We start from the raw sequence: 18,894 nt of genomic DNA on the forward strand, positions 1-18,894 counted from the left end.
TTAGAAAGAAACTCATTTCTGGCTGCCGATGGCCACAGTCAGATTACAGACCTGAAGCCTGGGGTTATCTGTGTTTGTGGTGCTATTTGTTTCATAGGTCGAGTAGCAGTTTGGGCATGGGTGGTGGAGAACAATATCTAACGGTGTTATTTGTAAAAGAAAACATCTATCCCCTGACATTAGCTCTCATCTCTCAAATCTGCTACTGGCAAGTTAACCTCAGCCTTTAGGTAACTATGAATTCAAAGTTTTCCAAGGAAAATAATTCAAGAAAGATCAGCAAATGCAGAATCCCTAAGCCATTGTACTTTATGTTAATAAGCTTTTTCTGATCTGATGTGTTATGACTGTGTGTGTGCACTTGTGTGTGTGATGGCGTTCATAAAATACACTGCTTTCCAATCACGTGATGCCACTATGCAATGATGTTCAGGCAACTGTATTGTAAAGGAAATGTGAGGCTGTGATTTAGCCACATATAGATATAGTTGAGACACTAACCCTAGAATCTTCCTAAGTGGGAAGGAAAAGGAAATGAAATGCCCATATAGTCATTCCTTTGATGACTTGAAACTAGAACAAGTCTAACAATTTGAAATGCACATATCAGTTGATGTACTTACTATTCAAACTTTAGTAAGCCATAAAATAACCATGGAAAATATTACCAGCCTCCTGAAGGATGGAAGACTCTTGACCAAATGGACTTGTTTGACTGTAAAACTAAACAAAACCTAGGACTGGCACTACTTGTCTACATAGAAAACAGGATGAAAATTTTTCAAAACAGGAATGGCTGAGCAAAAATTAACTGGATTTTAATTGTTTCCGGAGTCTGGAGGGGACATAATTATTACTTGATCTAATTTTTGAAATATTAAATATTTGGCTTGAATTTCCTCTAAAAATCAGCTCTGATAACCTAATAGGAAAGTGAAGTTTAAATACTTTGGTTGGGACTTCCCTGGTGGTCCAGTGGTAAAGAATCCACCTTACAATGAAGGGGATGCGGGTTTGATCCCTGGTCAGGGAACTAAAATCCCACATGCCGCAGGGCAACTAAGCCCGCGTGCCACAACTACTGAGCCCACGTGCTCTGGAACCCGCACACCACAACTAGAGAAGAGGCACGCCACAACTAGAGAGAAGCCTGCACACCACAACAAAGAGCTCATGCCGCAATGAAACATCCCACACGCCTCAATGAAGATCCCGCGTGCCGCAACTAAGAAAACCCGATGCAGCCAAAAATAAATAAAATAAATAAATAAACATTAAATAAATACACTGATTGAAGTAATAACAATAATAGTTAATATTACTGAGTGCTTAGTATTTGCCAATTCCTATTCTAAACACTTTTTTAGATAAAAATGTGATTCATCATCACAACCACACTTAGAATGCAGTAACTACTGTTTCCATTTTATATAAGGAGAAACTGGGGCACAAAGAATTTAGGTAACTTGCCAAAGGTTTACACAATTAAAAAGTGGCTGAGGCAGGATTTAAGTTCAGGCAGTCTGGCTCCAAAATCCACGCTCTCAACTATTACATTACACAGCCCCTTGAGTATTCCAAACAAGGTAACTCAAGAAAGTAGGTAACTTTCAAGAAAGTACTTTCAAGAAAGTAGGTAACAAGGTCCCTCAAGGTAGGCTCAAGAAACCATACATGGATTACTTCAGCTAGAACAGGATTTGGGAAGCTGTGTAATTTTGGGAAGCTGTAAAGATTTGCTAAGCACCCGCTCTGTTAGCCACTGAAACTGAGTCCTGGGGATGCAAAGATAAATGAGATACAGTACCTACCCTCAAGCAATCACAGCCTAGCTGAAAGAAATATACGTCAAATCAGTAAGTGAAATAAAATACATTGAATTCTCTGCAGAAGACATTAGAAGCACAGAGGACAGACTGCTCAATGTTATTGATATTTCTAATAAGATGAGTTTCCAGAAAGTGATATTTGTTATGTTCTGGCTTTTAAAAGGAAAAATTTTATAAATAAATTTCATAATTTATCCAAAAAAAGAAATAATATTCAGCGAGTCACCAACTACTTGTTGATTTTTATTTTGACATTCCTTTTTCTAGTCATAACTGCCACCACTCTAGTTGAAGCCTTTATCAATTTTCTTCCCTCTAACAGACTGTCCTGCCTAGACTACATCTTACTAAGGCATCATTTTCATTAGGCTATAGTCCCAATACAAAAATAATAAATGCTTCCTTTGTAGATATAATTTTTTTATCCTGGCATTCAAATTTCCAAATAATCAGTCCTTCAATCTGTCTTTCAAGTTTAATATTTGTCTTCCAAAAACTTATCTTCCCTTGGTGTTCCTTTTTCTACCTGACAATTTTTTTTATTTTCTTTTTTTGTGTTTTTTTCTTTTTAATTGTTTCTTAAATTTGGTGTTCCCCAGGGTTTTATTCTTGACTCTCTTCTCAAACAATATATTGTGAGTGAAGCTATATCACATAGATTCAGTTATTTGACAATACCTGAATCTCTATAACCAGCTTAGGTCTCATCAAGTTTTAAACCCATATACTCAAATGCTTACTGGACAGCTTCACTTGGCCATTCACATGCAATATGTATAAGATCTAACTTTGAAGAGTTTTTTTTTCTTAAATTGCTATTATTTATGTGTGGTCTGGTTCAATGAATGACACAATAATTTAACCAGTCCCCCAAGTCAGAAACTTGGGAGTTATTCTGGCACCTTTTTATCTGCTCCCACATCCAAGTAGACATGTTGTCTTATGGATTTTACACCTTAACATCTCTTTTTCTTCTCACTGCATGCTTAACGCTATTGCCTTAATCCAGGTCATATCTCCTGGCTATATTTCAACTCCTAAGTGGTTTAGGCCTTCAGTCTTAAAGTCCTCCTCTGAGCTGCTACTTTTCTAAAATACCAGTATGGTTATGCTATTGCTTTGCACAAAGCCCTTCCCATTGATCTCTTTCCCCTACAGGATAAGGTGATAAAGTGAAAAGCCCACTGAATGCCATTCAAGGTTTATCAGGATTTGGATCCCACTTTCCTCTTCAGTCTATCTTTCACTGGCACCCTTGCCCCAAACCCACACTCCATCATTGTTGAGCAACAACAGTTCTCTATATATTTTCTTATATTAATTCTCTCTACCTGGAATCACCTCCTTACTATCTCCTATTCCATTCAACAAATACAAACTTATTTTTAAATATTCAGCTCAGGCAACACCTCCTAGAAGCCTCTTTCAACGCCCCTAAGGTATTGGGTTGGCCGAAAGTTTCATTCGGTTCTTTTCTATACGATGTCTGTAGTAGCACTTAGGTGTCTTTAACTTCATTCAAAACAATTTTGTTAGATTGTATGTGACAGCTGTCATATCAGCATGTATTTTAAAAAAGACATCAAAATTGGTGAATTTTTCTGTAGCCATTTTAATATTAAAGATGGAAGAAGAAAAGCAACATATTCGGCATATTATGTTTTATTATTTCAAGAAAGGTAAAAACACAACCAAAATGCAAAAAAGGATTTGTGCAGCGTATGGAGAAGGTGCTGTGACTTGACTGAATGTGTCAAAAGTGCTTTGCAAAGTTTTGTGCTGGAGATTTCTCACTGGACGATGCTCCACAGTCAGGTAGACCAGCTGAAGTTGATAGTGATCAAATTGACACATTAACTGAGAACAATCAACATTATACCACGCAGGAGATAGCCTGCAAAATATCCAAATCAAGCATTGAAAATCATTTGCACCAGCTTGGGTATTTTAGTCGCTTTGATGTTTGAGTTCCACATAAGTTAAGCAAAAAAAAACCCTCCTTGACCATATTTCCGCATGTGATTCTCTACTTAAATGTAATGAGGGCTTCCCTGGTGGCGCAGCTGTTAAGAATCAACCTGCCAATGCAGGGGACACGGGTTCAAGCCCTGGTCCGGGAAGAGCCCACAGGCCGCGGAGCAACTAAGCCCGTGTGCCACAGCTACTGAGCTTGCGCTCTAGAGCCCGCGAGCCACAACTACTGAGCCTGTGTCCCACAACTACTGAAGCCCACGTGCCTAGAGCCTGTGCTCCACAACAAGAGAAGCCACTGTAATGAGAAGCCCGCACACCACAACGAAGAGTAGCCCCCGCTCGCTGCAACTAGAGAAAGCCTGCACACAGCAACAAAGACCCAATGCAGCCAAAAATAAATAAAATAAATTTTAAAAGACCAAAACGAATAAATGTAATGAAAACATTGTTTTTAAAACAAATTGTGACGGGTGATGAAAAGTGGGTACTGTACAATAATATGGAATGGAAGAGATCATGGGGCAAGCAAAATGAACCACCAACAAACACACCAAAGGCCGGTCTTCATACAAAGAAGGTGATGTTGTGTATATGGTGGAATTGGAAGGGAGTCCTGTATTATGAGCTCCTTCCGGAAAACCAAACCATTAATTTCAACAAGTACTGCTCCCAGTTAGACCAACTGAAAGCAGTACTCGATGAAAAGCATCCAGAATTAGTCAACAGAAAACACATAATCTTCTGTCAGGATAACGCAAGACCGCATGTTTCTTTGATGACCAGGGAAAAACTGTTACAGCTTGGCTGGGAAGTTCTGATTCATCCGCCGTATTCACCAGACGTTGCACCTTCGGATTTCCATTTATTTCGGTCTTTAGAAAATTCTCTTAATGGAAAAAATTTCAATTTCCTGGAAGACTAAATGGCACCTGGAACAGTTCTTTGCTCAAAAAGATAAAAAGTTTTGGGAAGATGGAATTATGAAGTTGCCTGAAAAATGGCAGAAGGTAGTGGAACAGGGCATCGAGGCACATATTGGACAAACCACAGATTTGGTGTCTGTGCTATGGGATAACTTGCAGTGTGCCACAAGTCCTTTTTGATCAAAATTCTTCTCAGGGCAGTAAGGACAAGGAGAGTATAACGGTTTGGGACATTCCTTGGCTGAAGCAATGCATCCATGGCGGTGGTCTTCACACATTCCATGATGTAATTCTGGTATTTGGAACATGTAGCCACGTGCGCCCAGATCTTGGATGGGAAGAAGTTTTTAGAGCAGTCATGGCAAGAAGTCTCTGTGCTTGTGCTGTCAATCTATCGCTGGAGCTCCAGGGCTCCGAAGCCAGGTGCTAGAGTGCTGTGACACACTCCAGACTTCTTTGGTTTCAGACATTCCTGCAGGCATGCAGAGCAAAGGACGTGTCCATGCGGCACCTGAGCCGCATGGGACACCGGAAGTGGCCCAGGGTCTCGGCCTCTGCCACGGGCCCGGGCCTGGCCAGCAACACACTACCCTATCTCGGTCCTGCGGCTGCGCCACCATTTTGCCGCCCGGGGGCGCAGGGCAAAGGCAGGAGGTGGGGGGTGGGCGAAGCGGGACGGAGCGGGGCGAGGACCTATTACTTCTGAAATAGGTGAATTCCCATATAAGAAACAGATTAAATTATCAAGCTTTCATGTTGTAAATAGTAGTATTTCCACTATTTCTGAAGAAGGAATACGTTTTGGGAAAAAAACAGGAGTTTTAGGGACAGTGAATTTGAGTTGACTGCAGTACTATCAAGTGACTTTAAACAGCATGCAATTATAAATGTGAGACTGGAATTTGGGAAATAGATTAGAGCTGGGAACAGTAATTTGAGAGTAATTCAGTGATGTTTGCTGATGCAGGACATGAACTCTCCAAATAAAATAATATATATAGAGAAAAACCCCCTCTAGAGAGATTGGAAGCCTTTTGCACTATTGAGGGAAACATAAAATGGTACAGCCACCGCGGAAAACAGTAAAGCGCCTCCTCAAAAAAGTAAAAGCGTGGAGCTTCCCTGGTAGCGCAGTGGTTAAGAATCCACCTGCCAATGCAGGGGACACAGGTTCGAGCCCTGGTCCAGGAAGATCCCACATGCTGCAGAGCAACTAAGCCCGTGCGCTACAACTACTGAGCCTGCACTCTAGAGCCCCGCCAGCCACAACTACTGAAGCCTGTGCTCTGCAACAAGAGAAGCCACCACAGTGAGAAGCCCTTGCAAGACAACGAAGAGTAGCCCCCCAGTTCGCCACAACTAGAGAAAGCCTGCGCACAGCAACGAAGACCCAATGCAGCCAATAAATAAATTAATCTATTAAAAAAAAAAGTAAAAGCAGAATTACCATACGATTTAGCAATCCCACTTCTGAAAGAATTGAAAGCAAGGACTCAAAGAGATATTTCTGCACCCATGTTAATAGCATTGTTATTCACAAGAGCTAAAAGGCTGAAGCAACACAAGTGTCTATCAATGAATGAAGGGATAAACCAAACATGGTATACACACACAATGGAATGTTATTCAGCCATAAAGAGGAAGGAAATTCTGACAAATGTTGTAACATGGATGCACCTTAAGGACATTATGCTAAGTGAAATAAGTCAGTCACAAAAAGACAAATACTGTATGATTCCATTTATATGAAGTATCTAGAGTAGTTGAACTCACAAGCAAAATGGAGCTTGCCAGGGGCTGGGGGGAGCAGAAAATGGGGTACAGAGTTTGTTTTGCAAGATAAAAAGTTCTGGAGGTTGGTTGCACAACAATGTGAATGTACTTAACACCACTGAACCATGCACTTAAAATTGGTTAAGAAGGTAAATTTTATGTTATGTGCATTTTACCACAATCTAAATTTTTTAAAATAAATATATAAATAGAGAACCCAGGAACTAAACCACGAAAGATGCTCACAATTAAAGGTAGAATGAAAAAGAGAAGTCATCAAAGTAAAAAGATGATTAAAGGAGGTGAAACATAGAAAGGAGATAAGATAAAACTTGTGGTCAACGGTTTCAACTAGAACAGAGAAGAGGAAAAGAATGAGAACTACAGAAAGACCACTAGATTTGGTGATGAAACTGTCACTGGTGACCTTAAAGAGTGCAGTTTTAACAAGACAGAGGAAATAAAACCCAAATTACAGGAGTTAAAGGGTGTGGGTGCCGAAGTGTAAGCAATAGGTCTAGATCATTCGTATGAGATTTTAAAGGACTCTTTCTGTGTAGATTTCACTATTTTTGCTTCCTCCAGAAATCCTACTAAAGCAACAGTAAAAGACTTCCTTTCCTTTTTAAGGCACAGAAGAGTAGCATAAATTGGAGAAACAACAGCAACAAAAAACTGAGAGCTTAAAAGGAGATGAACAAATGATCAAAGACTCTGCAGACATGAGAAAGCTGAACCCGAAGCTATCAATGAAGAAGACTGAGAAGCAACTCAGTTAACACTGTCGAATCCCCTAAAGGATCAAATACCTCTAGAAGTGGAGGTAAATGGAGGAGACCAAAAAAGAATGGCTCAAAGACTGTTTAAGAAGCTGTGAAAAAATTTCAAGACTTAACAACAGTTAGACTAATCAAAACAGTGTGGTACTACAAGACGATCAACATACAGGTAAATGGAATAGAATTTAGAGTTCGGAAATAAACTCTTACGTTTATGGTCAATTGATTTTCAACAAAAGTGCTAAGGCAATTCAATAGCGAAAGAATAACTTTGGATATCCCCATGAAAAACAATGAAGTCAGACTCCTACTGAAGCAGAGCAGGACCCTACGGTCCTTGCCCCCCACATCCTCAACCTGCCTTTTGTCTGTAGAAAAACTTTAGCCAAAGTATAAGTTTAATCAGAGAAGTGAGAAAATGCAGAAACAAAGGAAAACAGTCAAAGGAGATCAAACAATAATAGTTCAGTCATTAAGCACAGTCAAGGACGTTTAGTTCCTCCTCAAGGGCTGTAGATAATATTCTGAGCCATATCCTGTGAGCTCTTAAAGATACTGAAACCTCCAGCAGTTGGAAGAAGTTAACTACATGATGACCAGGCTGCAGCCATGACGTAAGCTGCCACAATTCCGAGAATTGGCCTCAAGGAAATGGGAACCAACCAACCCTGGAACTGAAGATTAACTGTACCTAAAACAATCAAGATGACGCTGGTCAGACCACCAATGACAAATTTCAAGATGACTGTCTGAGCTGACTGTGCTGTTTCTGCATGGAGCCCCCTCCCTCCACCTATAACAGCTCTTCCCCACTGACTGCCAGTAGGGGGGAGTTGGCCTTTGGACAGACGTCCATCCTACACCCCACCCCCACCCCCCAGTTGCCGGCATCCAAAATAAAGCAGTTTGCTTTCCACTGACCTTGCCTCTTTATTTTTTAACTTTTTTTTTTAAACACCTTTATTGGAGTATAATTGCTTCACAATGTTGTGTTAGTTTCTGCTGTATAACAAAGTGAATCAGCTATACATATACCTATATCCCCTCCCTCTTGCGTCTCCCTCCCACCCTCCCTATCCCACCCCACTAGGTGGTCACAAAGCACAGAGCTCATCTCCCTGTGCTATGCGGCTGCTTCCCACTAGCTATTTTACATTTGGTAGTGTATATATGTCCATGCCACTCTCTCACTTCATCCCAGCTTACCCTTCCCCCTCCCCATGTCCTCAAGTCCATTCTCTATGTGTGCATCTTTATTCCTGGCCTGCCCCTAGGTTCTTCAGAACCATTTTTTTGTTTTTTGTTTTTAGATTCCATATATATGTGTCAGCATACAGTATTTGTTTTTCTCTTTCTGACTTACTTCACTCTGTATGACAGACTCTAGGTCCATCCACCTCACTACAAATAACTCAATTTCGTTTCTTTTTATGGCTGAGTAATATTCCATTGTATATATGCACCACATCTTCTTTATCCATTCATCTGTCAGTGGAAACTTAGCTTGCTTCCATGTCTGGCTATTGTAAATAGTGCTGCAATGAACACTGTAGTACATGACTCTTTTTGAATTATGGTTTTCTCAGGGTATATGCCCAGTACTGGGATTGCTGGGTCGTATGGTAGTTCTATTTTTAGTTTTTTAAGGAACCTCCATACTGTTCTCCACAGTGGCTGTATCAATTTACATTCCCACCAACAGTGCAAGAGGGTTCCCTTTTCTCCACACCCTCTCCAGCATTTATTGTTTCTAGATTTTTTGATGACAGCCATTCTGACTGGTGTGAGGTGATACCTCATTGTAGCTTTGATTTGCATTTCTCTGATTAGAGATGTTGAACATCCTTTCATGTGTTTGTTGGCAATCTGTATATCTTCTATGGAGAAATGTCTATTTAGGTCTTCTGCCCATTTTTGGATTGGGTTGTTTGTTTTCTTGATATTGAGCTGCATGAGTTGCTTGTATATTTTGGAGACTAATCCTTTGTCAGTTGCTTCATTTGCAAATATTTTCTCCCACTCTGAGGGCTGTCTTTTTGTCTTGTTTATGGTTTCCTTTGCTGTGCAAAAGCTTTTAAGTCTCATTAGGTCCCATTTGTTTATTTTTGTTTTTATTTCCATTTCTCTAGGAGATGGGTCAAAAAGGATCTTGCTGTGATTTATGTCAGAGCGTTCTGCCTATGTTTTCCTCTGAGAGTTTGATGGTGTCTGGCCTTACATTTAGGTCTCTAATCCATTTTGAGTTTATTTTTGTGTATGGTGTTAGGGAGTGTTCTAATTTCATTCTTTTACATGTAGCTGTCCAGTTTTCCCGGCACCAATTATTGAAGATTGCCTCTTTATTGGCTTTTGAGCTGCGAGCAGTCAGCAAGCAGCCGGGCCCCGCTTTCGGTTATGCTACCTTACTTCATATACAAAAATTAACTCAAAATGGATCACTGACCTAAATTTAAGAGTTAAAACTGTAACACTCGTAAGAAAACATAGGAGTATCGTCATGACCTTGGATTAGGCGATTTTTTCTTAGATATGATAAAAGCATAAGCAGCCAAATGTAAAGTCTGATTTCATCAAAATTAAAAACTTTGTGCCTCCAAGGACATCCTCAAGAAAATTAAAAGACAACCCACAGTATTGGAGAAAATATTTATAAGTCATGTATCTGAAAGAAGACAGTATCCAGAATATATAAGGAACTCTACCAACTCGACAATGAAAAAACAAGTAAACCAATTTTTAAATGGACAAAGCATTTGAACAGACATTTCTCCAAAGACTACATAGACAATAAGCACATGGAAAGATGTTCAACATCATTAGTCATTAGAAAAATGCAAATCAAGCACAAAAAGAGATACCACTTTATAAACCACTAGGATGGCTAAGATAAAAAGGACAGACAAGTACTGGAAGGGAAGTGGAAAAACTGCAAGCTTCATACATTGTTGGCAGGATTGAAAAATGATACAGCCACTTTGTTTGGTAGTCCTTCAACATGTTAACTATCAAGTTACCATATGACCCAGCAATCTTACTCCTAGATGTATGTTACTACGGTGTGGTCACTTTGTAAAGACATTTGGCATTTCCTCAAAAAGTTAACCCTAGAGTTACCATGACTCAGCAATTTTACTCTTCAGTATACACCTAAAATGAAAACATATGTCCACACAAAAACTTGTACATAAATGTTCATAGCAACATTATTCATAATAATCAAAAAAACAAAATTCCTAGTAATTCAAATATCAACTACTGAAAAAACAAAACAAAACATGTTATGTCCATAAATGGTAATATAAAGGAAGTACTGAAATGTCTTCGGACATAAATGAACCTTGAAAATAACATACTAAGTGAAAGAAGCCAGTCACAAAAGACCACATATTGTATGATTCTTTATATAAAATGTCTAGAAAGGGCAATAAGAAACAAGAAAAGGGATGGGGGAGAGGAGAGACAGACAGACAGACAGAAGTAGATTAGTGGTTGCCAGGGGCTGGAGGGAGTCGGGAGGTAGGAATGACTACTACCGCGTACAGTTTCTTCTGACGGTGATGAAAATATTCTAAAATTAGATATTGGAATAGTTGCACAACTCTGTGAATATATTAAAAACCAGTGAACTGCACACTTTAAAAGAGTGAATTTTATGGCACATAAATTATATCCTAATGAAACTGTTATTTTTTTTAAAGGCAGTTAAAACCCCATATTCCCTTCTATTCTACATAGCCAAGCCACTTCCCCTCCTGCCCCCAGGTAGATGAATGGAGCTTATTCTCTGGGAACGGTAAAACAGAGGGCCTCTGGTTTGAAGGGCACTAGACGTGGTTGAGAATAGTATCACCCTGAAAGGGAAGTGATTAAATGAATGCATGCCCTGGATACTGAGACTCAAACCACAGGAGGCTGAGAACCAGGCATTTACCCTGCAGCCAGGTAGTGGGAAAAGCTTGGAGACTCTGACCAGGAAAAAAGGAAAAACCTAAAAATACATTAAGAGCTCTGAACAAAATGGAGCAATCAGATTACCCTATGGTAAAGCCTCCGTAGTTGACAAGCCCCAATTTAAACATTTGGTAGATTGGATTAGTGACAATTATATATAAAATCAGCAAAAAAAAAAAACACCCAAAGAAACAAAAACAAAAAACCTTAATAAGAATTAACCCCCAAAGAAAAATGAAAGGGCCAAAGAAAGACACGTCTCAGCTAAGAACTGCACTGCCCTAACCAATATTATATCAACTATATGGAAGATGGAACAATAAAGAAGAGTATACTGTGGGAACTGAGGGGAGGGGGAAGAAAGCTAAGTCTCCATCTTTGAACACAGGGAGTCAATGGATAATTCCTCAAACTGGAAATTAAAGTAGGAGCAACACAAGCATATCACAGCATTGAGAGATATAGAAATAAACACCAAAAGAATCAGCTGAAAGTTGAAAGTCTTGCCACTGGGAGGAGGAACTGGAGGGTAGGGAGAAGGAAAAAAAATTCTCATAACAACAAATCTTGTGGAAACCATGTGCAATGTGTGATGTTGATGACAAAAATTAAAACTTTTAAAAATAAACTATACTGCAGAGAAATAGGGCATTGGTTTTGACAAACCTGAGTTTAAATCTTAGCTCTGCCACTTACCTAGCTATGCTTGAGGACATGTTATGTCACATTTCTCAGCCTTCATTTCTGTAATACAGGGAAATAATATCTACATTTTTTTCTTTATAAATTTATTTATTTTATTTATTTATTTTTGGCTGCATTGGGTCTTTGTTGCTGCACGGGCTTTCTCCAGTTGCAGCAAGCAGGGGCTACTGTTCATTGCGGTGAGTGGGCTTCTCATTGCGGTGGCTTCTCTTGTTGCGGAGCTCAGGCTCTAGGTGCGCGGGCTTCAGTAGTTGTGGCTCGTGAGCTCTAGAGTGCAGGCTCAGTAGTTGTGGCACACGGGCTTAGCTGCTCCGCGGCATGTAGGATCTTCCCGGACCAGGGCTCGAACCCGTGTCCCCTGCATTGGCAGGCGGATCCTCAACCACTGTGCCACCAGGGAAGTCTCAATACCTACATCTTATAGGGCTATTATGCTGATTAAATTGGATGTGTATACAGTTCTTATCACAGTGTCTGGCAGATATTAAAATGCTCAAAGTGTTAGTTATCTCCCTATCCTTCACTGATTCTGAAGCCAGAGTGATATAAATAGGGGAACTGGTTTGGAATCTTTGGCAGAAATTAAGGAGATACGTATACCTAGGTTTTGATGAAGTGACTGTCCTTATAGTCCATGATAACCAGGCAGCCAACAGTCGTAAGAAGAGCCTACAGAATTGGCTTGGACCAAGCAGTTACAGAGCCCAAGAGTCAGAAAGTAGGAAAGTATAAAGTGAGATATTGCCAGATAAGGAGACCTTCAAACACAAGATCTTACCGATGAAGAGGGCCATGTGATCGTGAATGGCCATGCTGATAAACAGCTGACAGATGAGACAAGGCCCACGAAATTAAGGAAGTTTTATGTTAAGGACATCAATGAGTCCTCAACGTAGGTATCTGTCCTACTGAAGACAGTTGTAAAAACAAGAGAGAAATAATATAAGCCAGTCCTTAAACCACCTGGAAAATGGAAGTAGATCCTAGGAGGCTGAAGACTTCTAGGAAAAAGATATGGAAAACGTGATATAAATAAAGGAGTATCCATGGTGCACAATTAGGTCAGACCAATCTTTCCACTCCTATCAACTTCTCCCACTACACACACATACTTCCATTTGTAGGCAAAAGATGAGAGACCCCGAGGACTTCTTACTCTTCCCTTCCTCCGTCACCACTCACCCTCACCACCCTGGCCAAATAAAAATCCAACTGGGAATAAAATGTCATCAAAGGAAAGCTAAGCTTCAGAGATGTAAAGAAATGTGTTTGAGGGGAAGGATAAAAGGAAATAAACTGAAAGTACGAAAGAATTCTCCTGGTCATTCCCCAAGGTGAACGGAGAAGGCAGGTGAAGTTATTAAAGAATAGATATGGGATGTGAGAGTATGCAGATATTTGGAAAAAAATCAATAGTGATTACTTTGAGATTGGGAATCAACACAAAGTCTGATCTCTTTCCCTTAAGTAGCTTGTCCTTTTGGTTTTAAGCCATCATTCCAGCCTATCAAGTTTGTGTCACAAGCAAATTTGATATGTATGCCTTCTATGATTAAACTACATTGAATAGAAAAGGCTGAACTTTATAGCACAAAACCAACCTAATCAGTTTGGTTGGATTTTTTTTCCCATTGACATTTGACTCCTAGAGCTTACAGGGTACATTTTAGGTTCTTTGGCAGGAACTGTTCACTATTACTACCATCCACTCCTAATTCCTCCAACCTAACCACATGAATACCATATCAAAATAAATTTATGCCATAGCTAAAGTATTTTCTTGATTTGGTAGTATACTATCAATAAAAGGAAATGAAATGAGCCTGCCATGATTAACTTTTAAGAAACTCAAGCAGGCTTCTACATAACAGCATTTTCTTTTCAACATATTCACAAACCAACGTCACGTACATAGCTAACGAAGTTGTCATCTATCCTGTTACTTTAAGTATCTACAACTGAATTAAAAAAAAAAAAAAAAGGTAGCAGTATGGGGAAAAAAGCCTTAGGCTCACCTGAGACCTTAGAAGATCCCACTCTTTTAAAGAGAAGTCTTCATAAAATTGATTATGCCATGATAGAGTGAGGGATGAGCCTGTGCTCACATGAAGAAAATCTCCAAACTATATCAACTCAAGTGGCCTCCACCACTTCAACCCGTACTACAGCAGATGAAAGTGAGCCTGCAACACCCATGGAAAAGAGATATACAATTTGGCCATACAACATCTAAAGCAATCTAAACACAGCTCTAGTTTTTTTTTTAAAGCAGTCTACTAACCCATTGGGTCTGGTACCTCCAGACTAGTGTGGTGTTGGAAATATCTATTACTGACTGTTACAGCAAAAGCCCATTTCTGAAGTTAATAGTCTTCTTAATTAAAAAAAGCTGAAAGAGAACTGGACTGCTCATTGGTCACAGCTAAGCTTACTGGAATTTGTTCTTTTCACTCTGTCTACTTTTTCACATAGAGAGAGATGTGAGGAACAATATACCACAGAGATATTTGAGGAGAAACATATTTAACAGCTGACCTATTATCCTAACATTTCAATTCTAACTTTAGGGATTGAACTACATTAGGCAAATATGATATTTTTGATTCCGGAGCGCTCTTGAAGAAGAGACTTAGATTACAATCAGTTTTTCTTTACAGTGACTTTGTTAACAATGTAGTTTCCCATGGGCTAAAAGAGTGCTTTTGGATATCCCAAAAGTTATAGAAGTATGTCCCATCGCACTGCCCTACCCCACCCCACCTTTGCATCTAAGGATGAAACACTGTTTTTCCCTAAGTCAAGACAGATAACCCGAAAAATAGGAGTCTATTTATAAAACAGTGAGAAAAATACTTGCAATCAGAGCAATACTCAAAAATCTACAACTTAAAACTCGCATATTATAAGGACCCAAAGGGAGATTAGGCCAAATACATCATATCATTCAAATGGCAGTATTCACATCAAAAGTACAATTAAGTACAGATGTTTAGTACTGGATAATCACATTAGATACTAATGGAAACCTTTCAGATTCATCTCAAATTTAATCCTGTTTCATGTTCAGAAATAAAATGACACTGAAAGTTTGTCTTCAAAATGTAAGAAAGGGGCTTCCCTGGTGGCGCAGTGGTTGGGAGTCCGCCTGCCGATGCAGGGGACACGGGTTCGTGCCCTGGTCCGGGAAGATCCCACATGCCGCGGAGCGGCTGGGCCCGTGAGCCATGGCCGCTGAGCCTGCACGTCCGGAGCCTGTGCTCCGCAACGGGAGGGGCCACAGCAGTGAGAGGCCAGCGTACTGCAAAAAAAAAAAAAAAAATGTAAGAACGGAGGGGGAACCTATGGGCTAAGATGACTGTCATCACTTTTTACTAAAGATGGTGACCAGAACTAGGGCAAATTCCACCTGAGAAAAATCAAGGAACTACTCTCTAACAACTTAAGGATTTGCCTACCTGACCATAAGTCAAAATGTTAAACTATAAAATACACTACATAATTCCAGTTCTCTAACTTCAGGGAGGCTCAGGAACCACATGGAAGCCTGTGAAGCATTTTAATGCAGATTCCTTAACCTCACTTCCAAAGATTCTGATTCTGTAGCTCTGAAGTAGAGCCTGGACATGTATTTTGACAATACAGACCAAGAATTTGGAAATGAGCACTCTAAACATATTTTAATTAATGGAGGTTCAGCATATAAAATCATTAGCGTGGGTCAAATTATGTCATTATCCTCACATTGCACAATTTATAACAATGGTTTTCAACTTTTGGGGAAAATCAGAGAACCTTCTGAGAAACTATATGACCTTTCCACCAAAATATGCATGTATACACACAAGATTTCAAATACAATAAGAGGTTCATGCATCTTCTGAAAGCCCAAGTAAAGAAATGCAAGCTGGAATGATGTTACCTATTACATAGTTACACACAAAGTCAAGTGAAATTCTAGGTTCTTCAGTAAACATTTTGGGTTACTTTATACAAAGTATCTTTGATAATGGGCATAATTACATCAATTTCCCATAAGAATTAGTTGGCATCCATAAAAACCTCTGGAAAGGTCAGGTTCAGCAAGAATCACTGTCATTCTCAAAAAGTTGTTTTCCTTACTCAAAAAAGCTTTAGTCATCACCAAGTTTCTAGCATTATAAAGAGGTGAAGAATCCTCGGCACATGAAACAATCAAAATAGGAATGATCTCCAATGCAAAAAGGTTTCCCACAGACTCCTATCAGAACTGTAAATACGTTTTACAGCTAAATTACTTGAATTGTAACTTTAAATATCATATAATATAGCACACAATATTTTACATGTTATCAGCATGGACAGAGCATCTTATGAAAACTGAAACAAATCTTTAAAAAGTTAAACTAAGACATTTACCTGAACTATCTATTTTAGCAATATCAAACAGCTCAAGTTCACATGGTATTTGCTAACTGGATTTTGAGGACTCTAATCAAGTAAGACTTTACTTAGCACTACATTAGTATCATTTCCATATAAAAAATGGGCTAAAGAGAAATTCAGACTGTTTAGTAAAAATGTTTTTAACAAGTAGTTTTAAAATAATAGAATTTGACAAAAGTTCAACTTACTAAATGTATTAAGATTTTTTAAAACTCTGAAGTAGATATTATATTACATAGTAGAAAAAAACTCCCCCAAAGCCCCTGTCCAGGAAGAACAAGAAGGACATCAAGATGTTCTCAGCAATTTCCTCAACAGCAGGAAATGAAAGGCTGGAGATGCCAAGGTTTTGATCAGTTTACTTTTTTTTTTCTCTGAATAGGCTTACTCATTATTAACTGATGAAAGATAACACACATATGATATTAAAAACTAAAAATCTAATGGTTCTACTATCATGACTGTCAGTTAATGCTCAAGTAAGAAAAAAGTTCTTTTGGTTCCCTAGCTCTCTGGGGGGGAAAAAAAAAAATCTACCTACTGGACCATTTTAGAACTGTGTAGCTTTTATTTTACATTATTAACATCAATTGTAGGAAGCTGATTTACTGATTCAGATAATTATATCTTCCAAGGCAACACTATGCCCAATTTCATGCTAATGAAAAGTTTCTTTAGTTCTATAAACGGTCATGTTTCTTGCTTATTTCCACAATTCATTCAAATGATTGTTTCTACAACATAAAAATATAAGATGCACTGGGGCCCATCTTGGATTTTTTTCTTCTGATGAAAAACTAGCAGATTATTTCTGGGTGTAATTTAACTGAAAACACTACTTCAACTTCAAATTTATTTTAATGATATGTACAGAATTTAACAAATTACAATTAAAATGGAATCAGTTATGTTAATTACACATAACTTAATATCATGCAACACTGCATGGTAAAAACAACAGCTTCATTCATATACAAAAAAGTATTATTTTGAGACTTGTGATAGTATATTGAAATTTTTGACATAAGCTTTTTGTAAAGAGTATTTCATAAAAATTTAAAGACCTGATTAATCAGTTAATACATTATTAGGAAAGATAGTAAACATTACTAGTAAAGTGAGACTACAAGCAATTAACTTGAAAATTATACCAGATACAGGGTTGGATGTAGTCTCGTGAAATAAATGTTTGGTTAAGAAAATAGTTTTGAAAAAGATCTTATATTGAAGCTATGTATTAACTTTGTGAAATCAGGTTATATAAATCAATAGTCAAGTTTATTCAGTTAAAGAAAATATGCCTATCCTTTCTTATACTCATAAATAAGTACTTATACAGTCTTTATATACAAGTGAAGAAAAATTCAATGTAAAAATATACTGCCAATCCACTTCTTATGGTTGAAATAGCTCTTTATCTACACATTAAACTGCATTGATGAAAATGTCCAATTCATGTCACATTCAACCAGCATAAATATTTAAGCTGTATTGTTGTAAACAAAAGAGAAAAACAAATTCTTTTATTTCATCACTGGGTAACAATCTACTTCTCAACTTAGAACGCTATAGAAAGGCTCAACATTTAATCAAATCCAAACCCACTGAACTTGGAGTAAACAAAGTGAATGTTTTCAAAGTGCATAATTTCCAACTCATCCACTTGTAATATTTATCCAATTCTAGTTCATCAGCGAGAAAATAAAATGTACTTAGCTATAAAAATACTAAGGAATGTTATTGAAAAGGAAAGGCTATTTGGTAGAAGTAACTACAAAAATAATTAGTTTAAATCTTCATAAAGCTTTAATGCAAGAACATCAGTACACTTTCTTTCCATAAACCTTAAAGCATGATCAATACCAAGATTTTAAATTTCCACCTTTCCAGTACTTGAAAAGAAGTTGCAATGAAGTGTCTCTTCAAAAAGCAAGAAGAATGATCATGCAGGTGTTACTCTGCTGACATTTGGGGACATGGATAACTCTGCTGGGTTGTCATCTCTGGCTCCACTGGCAGCAAGTACAGGCAAGGAGTTACTCTGAAATGCAGATGTCGGACAACTAGTCATGCCAACATTTTCATCTTCACCATTGTCTGAATCTGGTGTTGTAACTTCACTGTCCTGAAGCCCCAGGATCTCACAAACTGCTTGTGGCAACTCCTGAATAAGAAAAATCAAATATAAAATCATCATTCACCATAGAGGAAAAGTAATCACAAATTAACACTTCTGTTTAATACTACATCTAAGCATTTGCTTTAACAGTGTAATTGTTATGCACCCTCTCAAACCACCCTTCTCCTCTCCAAATGAAACCCTTAACCACTCTTTTTAATAAGTGGTTCTCTGACCTTCTATTCTGAATTAGCCACTCTCCACCCCATCCCACCACTCCCACAAGCATATTGTTTTCTAATATTCTGCATTTATTTCATTCTCCTTATTGACACCATCTTTCTCCCTCAATACACAGAAGTTCCTTAAACATAAGAAGTATCTCACTGACAGGTTTTTTGGGTTTTTAAAAAAATTTA

At 38.4% G+C, this 18,894-nt stretch overlaps 2 protein-coding genes and 1 pseudogene across 3 annotated transcripts in view; all 3 read right to left on the bottom strand.

Annotated features, from left to right (window-relative positions):
- TPH2 (tryptophan hydroxylase 2) overlaps positions 1 to 14,685 on the bottom strand; it is a 104,279-nt gene extending 89,594 nt beyond the window's left edge. Inside the window, exon 1 of the mRNA XM_032647183.1 lies at positions 13,950 to 14,685. The gene's annotated coding sequence lies outside the window, so the exon portion shown is untranslated. The remainder of the gene's footprint in view (positions 1 to 13,949) is intronic.
- LOC116761156 lies at positions 747 to 5,700 on the bottom strand (annotated as a pseudogene).
- Positions 14,686 to 15,584: 899 nt separating the features above from the next.
- Positions 15,585 to 18,894, bottom strand: part of TBC1D15 (TBC1 domain family member 15) — a 66,986-nt gene continuing 63,676 nt past the window's right edge. For both annotated transcript variants that reach the window (XM_032644364.1, XM_032644363.1), the window contains one exon: positions 15,585 to 18,520. In XM_032644364.1, the coding sequence (XP_032500255.1) occupies positions 18,299 to 18,520 (222 nt within the window). In that variant the 3' untranslated portion in view covers positions 15,585 to 18,298. The remainder of the gene's footprint in view (positions 18,521 to 18,894) is intronic.

Source organism: Phocoena sinus, chromosome 10 (genome assembly GCF_008692025.1).
Source record: "Phocoena sinus isolate mPhoSin1 chromosome 10, mPhoSin1.pri, whole genome shotgun sequence".
Classification (NCBI taxonomy): domain Eukaryota; kingdom Metazoa; phylum Chordata; class Mammalia; order Artiodactyla; family Phocoenidae; genus Phocoena; species Phocoena sinus.